Source organism: Dunckerocampus dactyliophorus, chromosome 15 (assembly GCF_027744805.1).
Source record: "Dunckerocampus dactyliophorus isolate RoL2022-P2 chromosome 15, RoL_Ddac_1.1, whole genome shotgun sequence".
Lineage (NCBI taxonomy): Eukaryota > Metazoa > Chordata > Actinopteri > Syngnathiformes > Syngnathidae > Dunckerocampus > Dunckerocampus dactyliophorus.
In genome coordinates, this window is record NC_072833.1 from 20,917,632 (window position 1) to 20,936,446 (window position 18,815).

Below are 18,815 nucleotides of genomic sequence, written 5' to 3' on the forward strand. Positions count from 1 at the left end.
GCATTGGCACACCAATTGGCACACCAATTCCGCCCACTCTTACTGTACTTAAGGCCTAGGCTACCAGCACTTGTTAGTTCGCTGACGAAGCTCTTCGGGACACATTCTTCACAGAAGTACAGATGACGTCTCAAGAAGCCTTTCCCTCGTTGGACAACTCCTGTACGACTGAGAGCCTACACAGACGTACCCCAAACTAAGTTAAACGTTACCACAATGGTGGTTATCAACTTACTTTGTCAAGTCTCGGCTTTGTGCTCAGTTTTTCCGTTGTGACAATTTTTTCCTTTTTGTTAGAATAAGGAAGTGTTTTGTTGCCTCAGAGTGCTTATTCCTCCACAAAATATTGTAATATAAGACTAATCGGTACTCATGCAAGGACTCCCGTGACATCTACATCTGCTAACACTGGCCAAATTAATATTTCATATTGCATTTTATTCCTGATGTTTGGCTCAAAAAGTGAGCAAATGTAGAGTATTCCACCGACTGAAAATCTACAGTATATCTCATATAGAGAATTTCATCAGGGAATGCTAGCGGATCAGCATGATCTCAAAATAGCCACTCCCGTCGTAGTGGTGCTGAAATTATGTCGCTCCCACGACCACCGGGTTCTCAATAATTGGTGACGCCATCTCCGAATGAGTTACACAGTGAAACAGCGGCACTTTCAGAGCCGATTTTAAGCTGAAAGTCTGGACATAATGAGTTTATCCTAAGTTACCACAGTGATATAGCTGCTTTAAAAGAGAGCCACCTTCGTTGTACAGGCAAGCATGGCTTTATACTCAACACACCTCACTAACCCACAAACTCGCTTTGCAGTATACCCCCTTGATCTACTTGAGAAACATGAAATGTTGTTTTCTAAATGAGTTTAAAACGGTATCACTTGGTCAGACACCTACAGGCACCTAAAGTTTACAGTTATGTTGCACTAAATGTCATTGTGAATGTATAAAGTAATATAATCTAATAATTTTTGTTTGTTTTTGTCTCACCGTATTGCCGTATCAAAATATTGTTATCGTGAGCCATGTATCGCAAATTGTATAGCATCATTCGCTACCCATGATGCTACCCAGCTCTGTTTTGAATGTATATGAAATTAATTAGGCATCCAAAGCAGAGATGACAAGCACCGTGACATCATAAACGCCAGCACCACAACACTCCTCCACAGAGGTGACAAGCACTTTGATGACATCACCACGGGCCCCGCTGCAACCTCTCCACAGAGGCGACACCCGCTCTGTAGACATCATGACGCGACGCGGCACAACACGGCGTCACCACAGCACGCCTCTCAACAGAGATGACAGGCCTTTTTGCCTCTGTTGCCACCATTTTTGAGGTGTGTGTGCCATCAACCCAGCGGATCGTACTGTCCACCGGCACACATGGCCCAACGCCGCGGGGACGAGGGCGACCGCGGGCCCGGAGTAGCCTACCAGCCATTTGTGGCCATGGAGTGTTTGCTGGAGAAGCTGGTCATTCTAAACTATGAAGAGGAGGTCCTGGCCAAACACAACATGAGGAACCTATCCAGACATTACTTTGTGTCCAGTCCCTATCTGGAGTCAAACCCGGGTGAGCAGTTCTACATGTTCACCATCATTGCCGCCTGGCTCATCAACGCTGCAGGCAGGACGTTTGATGAAAATGTGGAGTACAGCGAGCCCAGCGCCACCATGTCGGACATCCTCGCAGAGCTCCGAGCTTTTGGCATCCGCGTGGATTTCCCACCCTCGAAGCTGTTGTCCGGCTCAGGCGAGCACGTCTGCTTTGTGCTGGATAGACTGGCTGAGGAGGCTCTGAAGAAGAGAGGGTTCTCCTTCAGTAGCCCAAAATACCCACCAGAAACCACAGACGAACCGCTTGTGATGGAGGACGAAGTGGAGCTCACGCTCAGCAACGTTGAGGAGGAGGCCATTGAGGAGCCGGATGACGATGAGGAGAACGTGATGGACCTGGAGGCCTTGAAGTTACGCACCACTCAAAGCGAAGTATCCTCTGTAAATACAGAGATCCTGCAGCCCACAGTGGAGGCGTCTGAGTGGTACCTGGAGGTGGAGCGAGTCCTTCCTCACCTCAGAGTCACCATCAAGAACGACAACAAGGACTGGAGGGTCCATGTGGAGCAAATGCACCAACACCGAGACGCCATCTTGTCCTCCTTCAGAGAGGCCAAAGGATACCTGGAGAAACTGCGAGAGGACATCGGGAAGACTTTGGAGAAAGTCCGCAGTCGAGAGAAGTACATCAACAACCAGCTGGAGCACCTCGTCCAGGAGTACCGCAGCGCTCAGGCCCAGCTCAGCCAGGCAAAGGAACAGTACCGGCAGGCAAGTGAGAGCCTGACGGAGAAGGCCCGCCTCTTGGCCGACATGGACGACGAGCTGAAGCGTGTAAAGCAGGAGACAGAGGAGAGGAGCAGCAGCATGTCGGATGGGGCCCCGCTGGTCAACATCAAGCGCTGCATCACAAACCAGAAGCAGGAGATTGTCCATCTTAGTAAAATGATCGCCAGCCAACGCTTGCAGATGAAGAAGTCCAACAGCTTACGAGATACTGCCCACTTCATGGAGATGCCACATTTTTTACGCAACTCAGACGTATGGACATGGGATTCTTGAAAGTCATCCATAATGCACTTGAAAACATTAATCTTGATATAGCTGGAGCCTATCCCATTGAGATTTGAACCCAAATCTTTTGACTTTGAGGCACACTCCACTGTGGTGCCATAGCTGTGTCTCAAATGGAATACTTCCCTTACTACTTCATGAGTGCTCAAATTTTGACAGGTAGTCTGTTGTTGCACACTTACCGGACATGACAATCGCAATTTTTACCCAAATCTTCTTTATGTTTTAATGTGAATCCTCACCACTCAAGTTAGTCCCTTCCTTTCTGCTATGTAGCCAGGATGGCGACTGTTGAGGTGGAAAGTGTCCGTCACTACACACTAAACATTTTGACTGTTTAGAGAACAACATCCGGCATCCTCATGGTGCACTGCATTTTGCCATACATCTCATTGTGAATGCATTTATGCACTCAAAAGCTTAAGTACAGAAGTGTGCGAATTGAGACAGCATATGTATATTTTAAGAAGGAGGCACAGACAATCATACACGTTTTAGTTTAGTAGTTTTTAATTTTATACTTAGTGATCTACATTACATTAATGTGTATAAAAAAATGACATTTTTATGTGGGTGTATCCTTGGCAGACACACCAAACAGTATAAAGATGCCGTCCGATTCTGTCTTTCGCAAGCCATTTGTGAGTCATTCTGCTGACAGGGCGCTACAATTTGAGCCTGCACCGGAAGTGATTATTTGCGAGGCTATACCGGAAGAAGATTGCAAAGCGGGCACAGCACACGTCGGGCGGGTACTAGTCTGCCCACGCACCGCGCATGGCCCAGCTACTCTCGCCAACTCAGGAAAACATTTTTTTTTCTTTAATGGACGTCTCCACTGATTTTCGACAACCTTTTTTCATCCCTTCAAGTAAGCGCCTTACGTTCACACACGACTGTCGTAAAACTGCTGTGTTTTCTTTTAGAAATGAAACGTTAATTCCATCGTTTTTCACCACCATCTCTTTTGAAACCTGGCTTTTAGAGCCTAATCGACGGTTGGAGGAGAGCGGAGGGAACAACACCTCCTGTCCAATTTCGCCTGAACACAGGCTTAAAATGTCGCTGTCCAACGGGCGAGAAGCATCTCTTTTTGTAGTATTCGCTGATGTCGCTTTATGGAGCACAACAAATGTACTTTAAAACGTGTCAAGCTACTTTTGTGTTTGACAATAAACAGCATGTTTGTACATACGGTAATTACCATTGATAAGATGCAGGATCATGTTAATGATTGATGACTGAAATGGCGGTTAACACCTTCACCTGTTAATTGCTATTCATATTGTCATATTGTCTTCTTAAAAATATCTTTAAGTAGCTTATAGATTGTAGCACCTGATGACATGTGACTTCCTCTGGCTTTCCCACGGCTTCTTTGCATCCACTTCCACCATGCTAAATTTGCAGTTCTGCATTAATAACATTATTGGCCTCTCATTTCCTCTAATATGTATTGGTAGTGGTCAGCTGGCAGACCACGGGTCAGATGAGCACCGTGAGCGAATTCAGTTTAAAACAGACTTTTTGCAGCAGATTTCTAAAATTACTTTCACTCCCTGGCTCATTTCGCATTGGCCTGAGGCACACTGCAAAAATAAAATTAAACAAACAAAAAACAGTAAAAGCCACAATGAGAAAAAGTCGAAATATTTACACCCACAACCAATAATAACACAAAGCGTTGTCTTTAAATATGTAGCACTTCTTTAAAAAATGTAAACAAAATTTTAAATTATATATGAAAATAAGGTTGGTGTGGGTCGATCTTGCCTTAGTTCTTGATAAAGACCAGGGATCTTGGGCTGAAAGAGGTCATTGACATCTAATGAAGAGGATCTTTGACTAGTGTAAACATTTTGATCGATACTTTTAGGCATGGGCTGGTTATCGGTTTCAAGGTATACCACGATATGAAAAAGTTACTGTTTCAAAACCACTACAATTTTGTATCACACCATTTCTACAATGTGAGAGAAAGTGGAGGTCCAGCGCGGCCACTACGTGGAAATACTTTGTCATGTTCGAGTCGAAACTGGGTTTTGATGTGTTGAAACAACAGGCTGTATTGCCACACTGGAGCAGAGATAGCACAGGGTTTGTTAGCTGCCTCGTGAGCATTGAGCGGTGCCGGTACGGCCGCACTGTTGTTGCCCGACATTTACTCAGAATCAGAATCGTCAGAATCTTATACCGACCCAAGCCTAGATACTAGGGATGAGCTAGTACGCCACTGTCTGTATCTGTTCACCCATCTAAATTATCTGTATCTGTATCTGTACCTGGAGTGGGCGGGACATAAACTGGAAATGGGTGTGGTTTAACCGGAAATTGACACGGATTGATCAGAAGTTGATATATTTGTTTATTCAGCTATATGTGTAGTGTATGTGTGTAAGTGACCTGTAAGACTTTATTATGTAATTATTTTGTAATGATCTGTGTGAAGTTGGTGATTCATGCAAACATCGAGTGATGGCCAACAGGGAAATAATCTTGTCAGCCTTGTTCACTGTAATTTCTCAAAAGCACCCCGTTCAGTACTACAAACAAAGTTTTCCAACTGACTTTATATCACCTGCCAAATTAGAAGCAAACAGCCAGAAAAAACCCAGACACCGGCAGTGACCGACACAACACGCCGTTTACAGCTCTGTCTTGTCAATGCACCGCGTACGCATAACATATGCCTGCCCATACCATAACCCCAAAAGCTAAGGTTTTTTTTTATATCCTCAAAAAACATCACAATCCAAGAGATTTTTAACTTTAGTCAGGTTGTTTGTAGAGAAGGGCAATTTCCGGGAGTCTGCCGCAGAATTTGGAACAATTGGCATCTCTGTCTTTCACCACTCTGACTCAAATGCCATGTGCCACTTTCCTTTTCACTTTTAATTTCAAGTACCGTAGTTGCATCCCCCTCCTGGCCTCAACCTCTCGCTTGAATGTGAGCTTCCTGCAAATTGTCATCACAAACGTTTGTCTGGCCTTAGTTTGACAAGAACACACCATAGGATGATGAAGGGATGCAAAGATGCTCCTTCAGACTGGTGAGTTGAAATGTGACACACATCCAACACAAGTTTGAGTGTGCATGCAGCTTTTCGTGCACAGATAGCAGTAATTAATTGTTTATAGCTGGGCTGCTTTGACACTTTAATTCCCACGTACAGGGGCTGCTTGTCTGGGATTTGTTTCTTCATCCTGGGCCTGGGAACACTGCTGCCGTGGAATTTCTTCATGACCGCCATATTGGTAAAAATAAAATCCTTTTTCATGTGACCTTAAAGGGATAGTTGGGATTTTTTGACATGAAGTTGTATGACATCCCCATCAGTATTGATATCCAATACCAGAATTGGACTTAGGACACCAAGTGAGGGTAAGTCGCTGTTATTGGATGCTGATGGGGATGTCATACAACTTCATGTAAAAAAAAATCCCACTATCCCTCTAAAGCAGGGGTGTCAAACTCGTGCCATGGAGGGCCGAGACGCTGCAGGTTTTCTTACCAGCCAGTTACTAAAGCAGGTGATTTTAATGATCAGCACCTTCAATTTGAGGGAAGGAGCTCATCAATTCGATCACCTGCTGGAGAAACTGGTTGGAGATAAAACCTGCAGGGAGATTGTCGTATTGTATTGAGTGCTTATGGAGCCTCTAAATAAGCCTCTAAGTGATGAGGTGATCACATTCAGGTTGAAGCCTTCTTTTTTTCACGCTCGCCACCTGCTACTCTTTTCTTGTTATCTTTTGCATTTACTGGAACTGGACACTTCTTGTGTTTGAATTACTTCTAGGTCCTTTTATGCATACATTGTTCTTTTATTTAATCGATTTAAACACTACCATCCTCGTCATACAAACATGTATGTCTTCCCTGATGTCTCCTCCCATGTCACACATTCTCCCATCCCTGTGCGTAGTATTTTGAACACCGCCTGAACACAACGGACACACAAAATGTGACGAGCAACAGCACAGTGGAGCCCCCCAAAGATTACTACTTTAACAGTTTGATGACCCTGCTGTCCCAGTTGCCCCTGCTGCTCTTCACCCTGCTCAATTCCATCCTCTACCAGAGGTAGGACATTTTAATGACATAAAAATTTCATTTTTATATAGCGGTACTGTCACATCACTATTTGAGCTAATAGGTGTGTGACCATACATAATCATAATCACGTTTAGTACGTACCTTGGTTTTAAGCTCATGGTCACGTTCACTTCACAGGTTTTCTTTGCTCTAACTACAAAAATATTCTGTTTATACACTGCTGACCAAAATCTTAAGACCAGTTGAAAAATTGGTAGAATTTGCCTTTTGCTCATTTGGATCTTAATGAGGTTTTAAGTAGAGCTACAATATGCAAAGAGAAGAAGGGGAGTGAGACAAAAAGCATTTTGAAAATTAATTTATTGAAAATGACAATTAAACTGAAATAGGCTGATTATCAGCTGATCAAAAGTTTAAGACCACAGGCCAAAAACCAAAATCTGCTCAAAATTTTCATTTTCTGTCAGACATACACACTGTCATGCCCTCCTGATGGCTAAAGCTAAGAAGCTTTCTCTTTTTGAATGTGGTCGGATTGTAGAGCAGCATAAGCAAGGCCTCTCGCAGCGTGCCATTGCTGCTGAGGTTGGGAGCAGTAAATCAGTCATTCTAAATTTTTTTGAAAGATCCTGAGCATTATGGAACAAAAAAGTCAAGTGGTAGACCCCCAAAAAATCACACCTCTGCTGAGCTGGAGGATCTGATTGGCTGTCAATCAAGACACAGGCCAGTCTTCGACCCACTTAAGGACCTTACTGGTGGCGACTGCAGCGCAATAACCATCAGACGGCATGTGCGGGAAAAAATTTACCTTGACGGTCCAGACGTTACTGGCATGACAAGGAGATCCCACCTGAGATGTTTTCTACCTGGCACAGTGGAGGGGAGTCCATCATGATCTGGGATGCTTTTTCATTCAGTGAAAAACTGTAGCTTCCTGTGATGCAGTCGGATGCTTACGTGCAGATGTTGCAGCGGGCATCCCTCATTACTGAGGGCCCTCGTCTGTGTGGTAACAGCTGGACAACGCTGCAGTTCACAATGCTTGCTTGACCAAGGACTTCTTCAGGGAGAATAACATCAACAACAGTTGATGCCCTTCGTGAAGCCATCTTTACCACTTGGAGCAATGTTCCCACTAGCCTCCAGGAAACACTCGCATCAATCATGCCCAAACCAATTTTTGAAGTGATTAACAAGAACGGTGGAGCTACTCATTACTGAGTCCTACTGAGAACATTTTTTCTGGTTCTGGTTTGAAGAGTTTTTTGTTATTTTTTGAGCGATGGTCTTAAACTTTTGATCAGCTGATAAACAGCCTATTTCAGTTTATTGTTTTCAATAAATTACTTTTTCAAAATGCTGTTTGTCTCACTCGCCTTTCTTGCTTTTGCATATTGTAGCTCTGCTTAAAAACTCATTAAGATCCAAAGGTACAAAATGCAAATTCGAGCAATTTTTCAACTGGTCTTAAGATTTTGATCAGGATTGTACAATCTCAGCCATTTTTCAAAAGACAGCCTCTTCAGTCCAGGCTTTAGATGATGTTAGTACAGCTTTTTGCAAAAAGATACATTTCAAGCATAACTTTCACTTTGAAAAAAACTATACCACAACATCAACAACACAAAAAAGGGTTGTTTGACATCAAATTATTTTATTTTATTTTATTTATTTATTTATTTATTTATAAATATAACACCATTAATTATTTACAGTTTTCACATTTGGAGCTAAACTGTGTGTGTGCACTCGTGTGTGCGTGGGCATGCGTTAAAATTTCCCTGCAATGCGTAACCTTCTGCACTTTACACTCCTCCATGCTCTTCCACTTTCTCCTTGCTGTTGAGTGTGTTTTTATATGCAAATGATCCATGCCAATAACAATCAAATGCACTTTTGCTACCTTGTGGCCGTTTTTTTGGCTTCAAACTTCTATAAAAGTGACATCTGTTAGTGTGCAGTTGCCTTATCACCTCTTTGTGGCTCTTGCGCAAAAAAACCCCGAATAATATGTATAAAGACGTCTTTATTGATTGAGTTAACATATCTATACATTTTTTAATATGTATGTGTGTGTGTGTGTGTGTGTGTGTGTATATATATATATATATAGAGAGAGATAGAGATAGAGATAGAGATATAGATATAGATATATAATTACACAGTCAAACCTGTCTTAGCGGCCACCTTTATAGAACGGCCACCTGTCTATAGCAACCACTGAAAAATCCCCCACAGCAAATTTACATGTTATAGACCCTATGTATAGCAGTCACCTGTCCAACGCGGCCAGCGGCCACCCATTTTGTCTCCCTTGGTCAATATCTAACCGCATATAGCGGCCAAATTACCGACTCAAGTAGAAGTTTCATGCACGAAAAAGTTTGGTTTTTCAATCAATGAAGCCGTCGTGTGTAGACTTTAATTACTGAGTCCTAGCTCAGTCACAATCATTCACAAGATCCACACAAACTGTCAGTTGTTCCACATAAAAAAGCCGTCTTCTTTTGAGCTTTCTATTTCCTGGTAAAACATGTAACTTTAAGAGCATTTGCACCAAAACATTACCGCAAAGTATGCTGGGAACAGGACGTGCTCCCAGCGACGCTACAATAAAAAAAAAACATACGTTACCATGCATGCGGCAGCGGGAGCAAAACTGAGTTCGGTTGTACTTAATTGAAGTATTTTAGAATGTACTCACGTTATTTTTGATCAATCCTCATGCACAAATCCATCAAGTCCTCATCTTCTGTATTCGACACAAAAAGCCGTCTTCTTTTCCGTTTGCTACTAGTCTGTTAACTTGTCAGTGTTATTCAGCTCCGAAGCAAAGAAGGAAACTTCTCCTGTTGCTTCTGCCAACTTTATTTATTGAACGCGGCCACCAGACAGCAGCTCAGAACACACACACATCTCTCAGCATCATCTCTCCTTCCTGCTTGCCCACAAGGCAAAGGTTAAACAAGCCCCACTACATAGCTGTCCAGCCAATGCCTGTAACAAGTGACACTGTTTATTTCCTGGTGTGAGACAATGTGCACAATGTGTGTCAATACTGTAATGCCGCTTGTTGTGGGGAAGGAGAGACTCACGTCGCCGATGCACTTTAATGGCTTTATTAACAGCGGAGAACACTGCAGGACTTTACATCCACGCCAACATAAACACACTTCCCAAGTCTCTCAAAACTCACAGTGAGCACTGAGCCTAGCTCTCCTGCTCGGGACGCCCACCGTCACTTCCCGTCACTTCCGGATGAACTAAAGCTGTAAAAAGTAAAAAGGCGGCGGATAGAGCAACTTGACAAGCTCTTCAATCGTACACCGGAACAAGTGGCAGAGGAGGAATATCTAATTCAGGAACAAGCGTAAGACATTACTAGCACAGCTTTGTTCTGTGGGTCGTGGATATATTCTATCAGTTATTATTAAGCCTCTAGCTTCCTTTTAGTAAGTAAAAACCTTGGCTATGATTGCACTGCATTGTCATGTAGACCTACAAAGTACACTTGGAAGAACAAGATGTGAATAAATGTATTGCAACTGATGTGAAACTGATGAGGGGTAGAATTAAATAAGCTTTGCTTCTTCCTACTCCTTTTTGGACATGCAAAATTGTGAATTGTACTATGTGATGTGCTACTGTTTGACTCATGCATGTTCAGGATTAAAACCATGAACCATGATAATAACAAGCCTAGTAGTGCTGTACAACTTTTATCTGCAGTGCCCTCTACTGGTCAACATTATTATTTTTTTCCCTTTTTTTTCCTCTACTGGTCAACATTCAAACTGGACGCCAACCTGTCTATAGAGGCTATAGCGGCCACTTTTGCAGACTTCCTCTAGTGGCTATGAAAAGGATAAATGAACTTGATTGAAGACATGATTGTTGGCAAAGATGACGATGTGGCCTTTTTGTTTTTGTCATAGTGCTGGCATTTGCAACGTTCTTTCGCTCCATTGTGGGCGTTTTAATTGTGTTTTAAACCACATTGGATGGTTTTTGAGCATGAGCTGCCTTTTTAAAGTCATCGCACAGCATCGCAATAGGATTCAGGTCAGGACTATGTCACGAACAGATGGCCGGTCATTCTTCTTCAGGATTTTTTGCTAGACAGCAGAATTCATTGTTCCATTTATGGCAGATGTAATGGGAAACTTTCCAAAAAGTTCAACTTTTGTCTCATCAGACTATTTTACAAAAGGTCTTGGGGATCATCAAGATATTTTCTGGCATAATCAAGACAAGCCTTAATGTTCTTTTTGTTCAGCAGTGGTTTTTGTCTTGGAACTCTGCCATGCATGCCATTTTTGCCCAGTGTCTTTCTTATGATGTAGGCATGAACACTGACCTTATCTGAGGCAATCACTTTTTCACACTGGGTAGCTTTGTTTTTTTTTTGTCTTTAATGATAAAGAGTTTCATTTAAAAACTGTATTGTGTTCAGTTTTGTTGTCATTGACTAGTATTTGTTTGATGATCTGAAACATGTAAGTGTGCAAAATAATAAAGAAATTAGGAAGGGTGCAAACACTTTTTCACACCGGTAACTGCGGTAGTTGACAAAGAACTACAGGGTTAACGGCAGATAACATCGACAGGGGATAGAGCTGACTTGTGGTTCCGGTCTTCATTTTTTTAGCAGGCTAATAGGCTGTCCATAATGATATTTTGTGATTTAAAAAAAAAAAAACATTACGAACACAATTGGACTCATGCAGTGTATTAATAACATGATAGAAAGGTGGAATGAGCTCTTGGCGAGTCAGACCTCTCCCTATTATACTGTAATTGTCTCCTGCTGCTGCCACTCCTATCAACTACGTACAGTTCACTTCAATTAAGTCAATGCCTCAAAGAAAGTGAGAATTACCGATGGCGTCTGCTGCCAGTAGCATGTCCATCCTTTTGTTGTTCGTCAGTGCTTGCATCATTTAAACGGTAAAATTAAGTTGCTGACTTTACCTGATGGTGTTGTTAGCCACTTGTCAAATTCATTCATCAGTATTGAATTCAAGAAATGGCATGGCAAAACAGGAAGGTGGTGTCTGTGTTGATTTTGCATCCACGTCTTTGGGAACAGTCATGTCTTTATTTAAGGTAAAAGTAACCTGAAATGTTAATTTATCCTTTTCATCCATAATTTATATGTATTAATATACATTTCTAATTGTTTTTTGCATGTAAAACTATAATTATGAAACTATTACAACATGTTTTGTGTTAACATTTTTGACTTTCTGGAACAGATTATTTGGATTTACATTATTTCTAATGGGAAACATTGATTCGGTTAGTGCCGGTTTTGGTTAGAGAAAGGTCTTCTGGAACATTAATGATGCTTACCAAGGGTCCACTGTTTTCATGTTGTTGGTGTTTTGATGATGCTGATTGGTCGATGGTTGTGTTTCAGGATATCCGAGGCTATGCGTGTTGGCGGCAGCCTGGTTTTCATCCTGCTGCTCTTCATCCTAACCACTGTGCTGGTGAAAGTGGACATGGACAGAGAGCACTTCTTCTCTGTCACCATGGCTACCATTTGGTTCATCAACTGTAAGTCTCACCCGCTGGGGTTACTGCAGAGGGTCGTCTGTCCACCGGTAAACGGTGAGTCGGTCTTGTCCCGCAGCGTTCGGTGCCGTCCTGCAGGGAAGTCTCTTTGGCCTGGTGGGCATGTTCCCCCAAAAGTACAGTGCCATCTTCATGAGTGGCCAAGGCCTTGCTGGTACCTTTGCTGCCGTTGCCATGCTGTTATCCATTGCCCGTAAGACCGCCCACACACACAAATCCCTTTAGGTGCTGGTTACCTAGTAACGGGAAATGAATGTTCCTCAAATGAAAGGTGCTTCTTGTTTGTCCTCAGGTGACGTGGACATGACTTCTATGGCTTTGGGCTACTTTGTCACACCGTGTGTGGGCACACTGCTCACGCTCCTCTGTTACCTCCTCCTGCGCCGCCTGGTCAGTGCACTCGATCATGACGCCAGATAACAGACTTTTTCCAAACAGTTAGGACAAAGAAGCTTGTTCTGTGCGCTTCCACGCAGGAGTTTGCTCAGTATTACCTGGACAAGAGCACCAAATATGAGGCCGGCACCACTGACGAGCTGCTGACAGGTCAGTGCCACCCCAAGCCAGCATGCTGATGGCTGCGTGAAATACTTAAAAACTGTCCTCTGCTATAACCAAAACAACCATCATGTCACCCCTTTTCAAGGAGTGAGATATTCAGATATTCAGGCCAAGTCATAGCCTTTCAACTTGTGTGTCTTGTTCTGTGGTGGTCGGGTTTCAACCTTTCTTACCATGGCCATGTCTCTGAGCACTGAACACCAGGTACCGTGTTTCTGGACACTCCAGGTAGATCACAGTTCTGGAATATGACAGCACAGCACTGGAGGATAAAGGCTTCCTGGGAGCTTCATGTTTGAACTTTTCTCAAATATTTGGCAGTTAATTTAAACGTTTCTTGTGACCCTTTTGTGCACTTCCAACAAAACATTTAATGGTTCTCCGGTCACGTCCTAATAACTTGGCAATTTCAAGAGTGCTGCATCCCTATGAAAGATGTTTTACAGTTCTTGACTTTTCAGAGTCTGTCAAATCTAGCCCATTTTGCCAGAGGAAATTTTGCCTAATAATTGTTTTTTCCACCGAGGGCCCATACTGAAAAATCAATGGATGCCATTTTGGTATTTCACATTTTCTGAAAGAGGCTAAAAACAATCCAGTCTGCTAAGAAATTCTATATAGCATTCTGCATGTCAGCTGTATGTTAATACCATCAACATTAAAACTTTTTTTCTTTATGTTAGACCTTTTTACTCTTTTTGTAAATTTGTTCTGTTTTACGTTTTTGTAGACTGCGCCTAAGCCATCAAAAAATAGGCTGCATGCCACAGATGGCCCACAGGCTGCATTTGGGACGCCCCCTACACGCTACTGTGACTACACCGACTACGCTGAAGTATATCCAAGTTTCCCTTCTACATGTGAGGGATGTACTCACTTCACTTTACCTTTTCTAAAATTGAGCTGTAAAGTGCTTTTAAAAGTGCTTGAAATTGACCTGCTGTCACATTATCTGACAAGTGTTAACTTGTGTTGACTTTTCTACTAAGTCCATGATTGGGTCCCTCACTTTAACGCAAAATCTAATCTATTTAGGGGCCATTATCTCGTTAGGCGGTCGTTCATCCATGTGAAGTTGCTTTGTCCCTGTCACACAAAGACTGAGCTTGTTGGACACTCACTCTCTCTCTCTTTGTGTGTGTGTGTGTGTGTGTGTGTTTGTGTTTTCTCAGCTGAGAGTGCCGCAGTGGAGAACGGCAGGCTGAACAACCACGCCAATGGCTCGGTGACCAACAGCCCCAACAAAGATGTCGCCCTGCAGGAGGGCGAGGTGGACACAACCAAGCAGGCCTTCGTCTCTCTGGAGCAGGTGAAGAAAAACCAAGTCAAAGCCTCTGTCATCGAGGTCTTCAAGAAGGTCAGCTGCTGTGTAGTATTGAGGCTCATGTGAGAGTCAGAAAAATAAGTTTGGGATTTTTTTTTTATTTTTTATTTTTTCCAGATTTGGGTCATGGCGTTCTGTGTGACATTTGTGTTCACGGTGACGCTGTCCGTCTTTCCTGCCATCACTGCTAATGTCAAGACAGCGTACGACGGAGGAAAATGGGGTATGACCACTGTGATTTCTTACAAAAGCCATCAAAAAAGAGTTTTGGTCGCTCATTTAGCACCTTGAAAGTATTGCTATTCTTCACTCAGAGCGCTACTTCATTTGTGTGTGCTGCTTCCTGACCTTTAACCTCAATGACTGGCTTGGCCGCACCATCACCACCTGGGTGCGCTGGGTGAGTGTCACCTTTGTGTCGTAGTATATTTTAAAGACCAGCATTCATCAGCTTCATACAAATCCTTACAAGCCTTGTGCTTGTAGGCCACCAACTGTTTTTCTGCTTTTTTCTTGTTCAGTGAGACAAATCTAGTCTGTTAATGCCATCTACTGTATGGAGTTGTAACAATAAGCTACATAGACAGTCCCATGAACGAGGGCAAACTGGGGGGAAAAAAAAAAAAATCTGTGGCAGTATAAAATGTATTAATGGCAAGCTGCCACAAATGAATGTACAGGGAAACACTGATACTGTGTTCTCCTTGTTCGTTCAGTGTCGTGCTTTTCCAAATCTTTGCCTTCTATTCGCCTTCACCTTCATGTTTTCTTTTTTTTTTGATCCTGGTATTCATCATGTTGTTCATATCCTCCTGCTGTTCTTGTTCTTCCTGTTCTTGTTCTACTTTTTCTTCTTCCTGTTCTTTTTTTTTTTTAGAATGAGTTATGGTTCAACTCAGAGTAAGGGTGTGCACACGCGCAGATTTACATAAGCAGGCCACAGATGTAAGTGGCGTGTGCACATATACACCTTTTATAAATAACTAAAATGACTTCTGTTTTAATCCTTGCATGAAATAAACTCATTTGATTTTTATTTTCCAATTTTGATTATGCAGGCTAATCAGAGGCTGTGGCTGTGTCTCAGCTGGCACGCTTGCGTACTTAAACTGAGCCTTTTGAGTGCATAAATGCATTTACGCAGACAAGTACAGAAAAATGCAGTGTACTGTCAGTTCCAAGCAAATAGGCCAAAATGGTGAGTGCGCAATGTTGGACACAATGTTGGACACAAACCTTTTACACTAAGTCCCCAACTAACGAACACAATTGGTTCCAGACGACTGTTCTTAAGTTGAATTGTTCTTAAGTAGAGGAAAAGGTAATATTACCAATGATATAGGTACTACATGTACGTGTATACATATACAGTATATGTGTATGTATGTAAATATGAGTTTGGATGCAGTAGTAATATTAAACCAGGATCATTAATGAAAAAAACAATAATAATATTATAATACGTAATGATAAATGTTATTTCCCTTTGAAGAGGAGTGGTCGAGCATACGTCCTTGTGGTGGAGTTGGAGGAGGAGATATTGAAAAAAGGACAAATCGTCATCGTCGTTAGACTCTTCTAAAAGAGGTAGTGTTCTGTGGGTGGTGTAGAATGAATCAGGCCTATTAACTCTTCTAAACTTTAATCACACGCTCTGTCCGGGTTGTATCTAAAGCTACAATTTAGCTTTCCATTTCTCCTTTATGATCTCTTCCCACAGCCTGCCTCTCTGTTGGTCCCATTAGCAGTGTCACAGTGCCCTCTACTGGTCAAGCATGTACAGTATTATAAATACTGATGGGGCGACGAGAAGGCAAAATAAAATAAAATGTAGACCAGTCGGCTTTGTTCGTATCTCCGAATGTTTGCTAGTTGGATGTTCGTAAGTTGGGGACTTAGTGATAGTCGCCATCTTAACTAAGTTCCATTGCTGAGATTAAGAACAACACACATTCACGTCTCGGTATTCTGTTGCCAACCCCTACTGGGGGTTTTGTTTGTTTGTTTTTGCCTTTTTATTTTTTTTTATTTTTGTGTAAAACAATTTTGATATTTTATACTTTTAATTGGGGACATGTTTTGTAGTAGTACCAATACATGGGAAATGCATTATTCAGTCCTTTTAAATTTCTTGACATTTTACACATTTTTGATTCTGTTGCCTTTCCCATCCATATAAGACGTGTCCTTTTCTCTCTCAATATGGAATGATTCCATTTTTAATTCCAGTTTGTGGTGCTACGTATTTTACAGTTCATCTGTGTTGTTTTATGTGAACTATGACCTTTTAATGTCATGGTGTCACCATTGGGCATTGCTGATTCTTGTGTCTGGAAAAACTTAGCTTGAAGTCCACTAATGGGTATTTTCCACACAGAAGTTTTTGATGTATACCAACATTTGCAGTGACACCCCTGCTGGCACAAATTTTATAAACGAGGCCGCTGGTCTGCACTAGAGGCTTGGCTCTAGTAGCTTAGTTTCTACCTGTAGAAGAAATCAAGGCAGGAAGTCGAGTACAATATCTAATATTTTATTCTTGCAATAGATGTAAATGTGGGAACATTAAAATATTATGTTCGTTATTAACAAAAGTTTTTGTTTTTTTTAAATGTCTCTAATATGAGTATCATTCGCTGTGCCTCCTCAGCCTCGCAAAGAGTCGTGTATCTTCCCACTACTGGTGGTTTCCCGCGTGGTCTTCATCCCCTTGCTGATGCTCTGCAACGTTCAGATGAAAGACACTAGACATCTGCCTGTCCTCTTCAACCATGATGCTGCTTTCACTGCCATAATGGCGGTCTTCTCCATCTCCAGCGGCTACTTTGTGTGTCTGTCAATGTCCTACGCCCCACAGTAAGTCTTGGTCATTGTCCTGTGCACAAACTTGCCAGTTGTCTTCTCCTCTCTGGATGCTGACATTTTCCTTGTTGACAGGATGGTGAAGGCCAAGGATGCAGAGACCGCTGGAGCCCTGATGACATTCTTCTTGGCTTTGGGTCTCTCTACTGGTGCCTTGCTGTCCTTTCCGCTCCGCGCTCTATTGTAGTCTGTCAACACATACTCACTAATACCCGCTAATAAGGAACATAATGAATAATAAGGAACATAACATATGCTATTCCACAGGTTTGTTTGCTCATTTATTTGCGTGTTACTTTTGTTAGTCCTGCATTTGTAGTTGTATTGAATGTAGTTTACTGCGCCTATTATATATAGAAGACTTTTTTTTCGTTTTTTTTTTCTATTAGTGTTTTAATTTCTGGCTTGAAGCTTTGTCAGCCAACCTGGTTTTACTGTCTCTTTCTACTTAAATTTAGAAGAAACCAAATAACTCAATGTGGAAAAATTCCATCCACAATGAAAGGCCTATACCGCCCTCTAGTGGTAGAAGAGACTTATTCCCTCACCTTGTAACATGACGAGAGCCTAGGTTTCCGAAGTGGGGTATGTGCAGGGGTGCCATCAGAAATTCCCTATCTGCTGTGGGAAAAAAAATCCAAATCACAGTGGGCCAACCCTCATTAATTTTTACATATTTTTTGGGGGGAGGACTGACAGTCAGTCATGGGCTCATGGAATTACAATTACAATTAGCGCCCAACACTTAATTATGAGTGTACCTGAACGCCTCAGCCTGCACAGCACAGAGCAGGAACGAGACAGAGCCTGAGGTTGTCACTGCTCTGTGTCCGTTATATGAACAAATACGTTTGATGAATAAGTTATGCATTAGGAGTGTTTCTGCTTTATTTTGGTGTTGCAATCCTGCATTGCGTATGGAGGTTCCCTTAAAAATGAGGCTTTATTGCTGGTAGTATTTTTGTACTTCGAATACTGTTTTTTGGGGGGTTTTTTTACTCCTTCCCCTTCAATTTGGTATGAAAATTATGCAGACTTAATTGTGATTGACAAAAAAGTGAAGCTCTAAGTCAACCTATTAGGAACGAAAGGATCCCAACACCCGACTAAATAGAAGGTACTGTATGTAGGACCATTACTTATCAACTTATTAGTGCTCATGTTCAAAATTTGACCATGCAAATAAAAATGACTCAGAATTAGTTAACAAATTATTTTCAATGTTTTAAGTTAAGATTTAAAAAAAAGTTTGGTTTTTGAGTGTCTCAGTAGGGTGGACTTGGCCTCAGGTAAAAATTTCTGAATGGGTACTACTAGTAGCATATCCTGCCTGCCTCCTGCGCAGGGCATGCCTACATGCCACGTCACACACAGGAAAAGGTGACATGAAGTTCTTAGACTGCTTGGATGTGCGTGTGCCCATCCCAATGAGACATTGCCACTCCCCCTTTAAACACTATTCTCTGAAACTATTGGTAACGTATGCTAGCCAGTAGTAGTGTTTTTTTATATATTTAATTTGGAGTCTAGGAGGGATAGCACCTTTTTAACAAAAACATTCATAGTTTGCTTGCAACGCAACCGTATCGGACAATGTGCATTTTTTTGTATGTTTGTGTTTCAATGTACTATTGCCTTGTGTAACTGATTTTATTGGCTTGAAAAGCTACAAAATAAAACTTTGTATGATCTGTATTGTACACTTTATATGTGAAGCAATTCAAAGCCAATGCTGTTAGGATTCTGTTGAAAAAGATCAAATGTTTTCTTTGCCTTTATA

The 18,815-nt window shown here is 42.0% G+C and overlaps 2 protein-coding genes across 3 annotated transcripts; both read left to right on the top strand.

The window, feature by feature from the left end:
* Positions 1-1,403: 1,403 nt before the first annotated feature.
* LOC129195017 (intraflagellar transport protein 57 homolog) lies at positions 1,404-2,639 on the top strand. The gene has a single exon (XM_054800709.1). The coding sequence runs from the start codon at positions 1,404-1,406 to the stop codon at positions 2,637-2,639; it is 1,236 nt and encodes a 411-aa protein (XP_054656684.1).
* A 728-nt stretch (positions 2,640-3,367) lies between these two features.
* LOC129194944 (equilibrative nucleoside transporter 2) lies at positions 3,368-18,730 on the top strand. 2 transcript variants are annotated; one of them, XM_054800494.1, is made up of 13 exons: positions 3,368-3,522; positions 5,554-5,701; positions 5,825-5,906; positions 6,578-6,735; positions 12,131-12,270; positions 12,347-12,481; positions 12,581-12,678; positions 12,765-12,834; positions 14,022-14,206; positions 14,291-14,396; positions 14,488-14,573; positions 16,824-17,029; positions 17,111-18,730. In XM_054800494.1, the coding sequence occupies exons 2-13, from the start codon at positions 5,667-5,669 to the stop codon at positions 17,220-17,222; spliced, it is 1,413 nt and encodes a 470-aa protein (XP_054656469.1). In that variant the 5' UTR covers positions 3,368-3,522; positions 5,554-5,666; the 3' UTR covers positions 17,223-18,730. The 2 variants fall into 2 exon arrangements, with proteins under 2 accessions (XP_054656469.1, XP_054656468.1); XM_054800493.1 differs by having other exon boundaries at positions 5,645-5,701.
* The last annotated feature ends 85 nt before the right edge of the window (positions 18,731-18,815 follow it).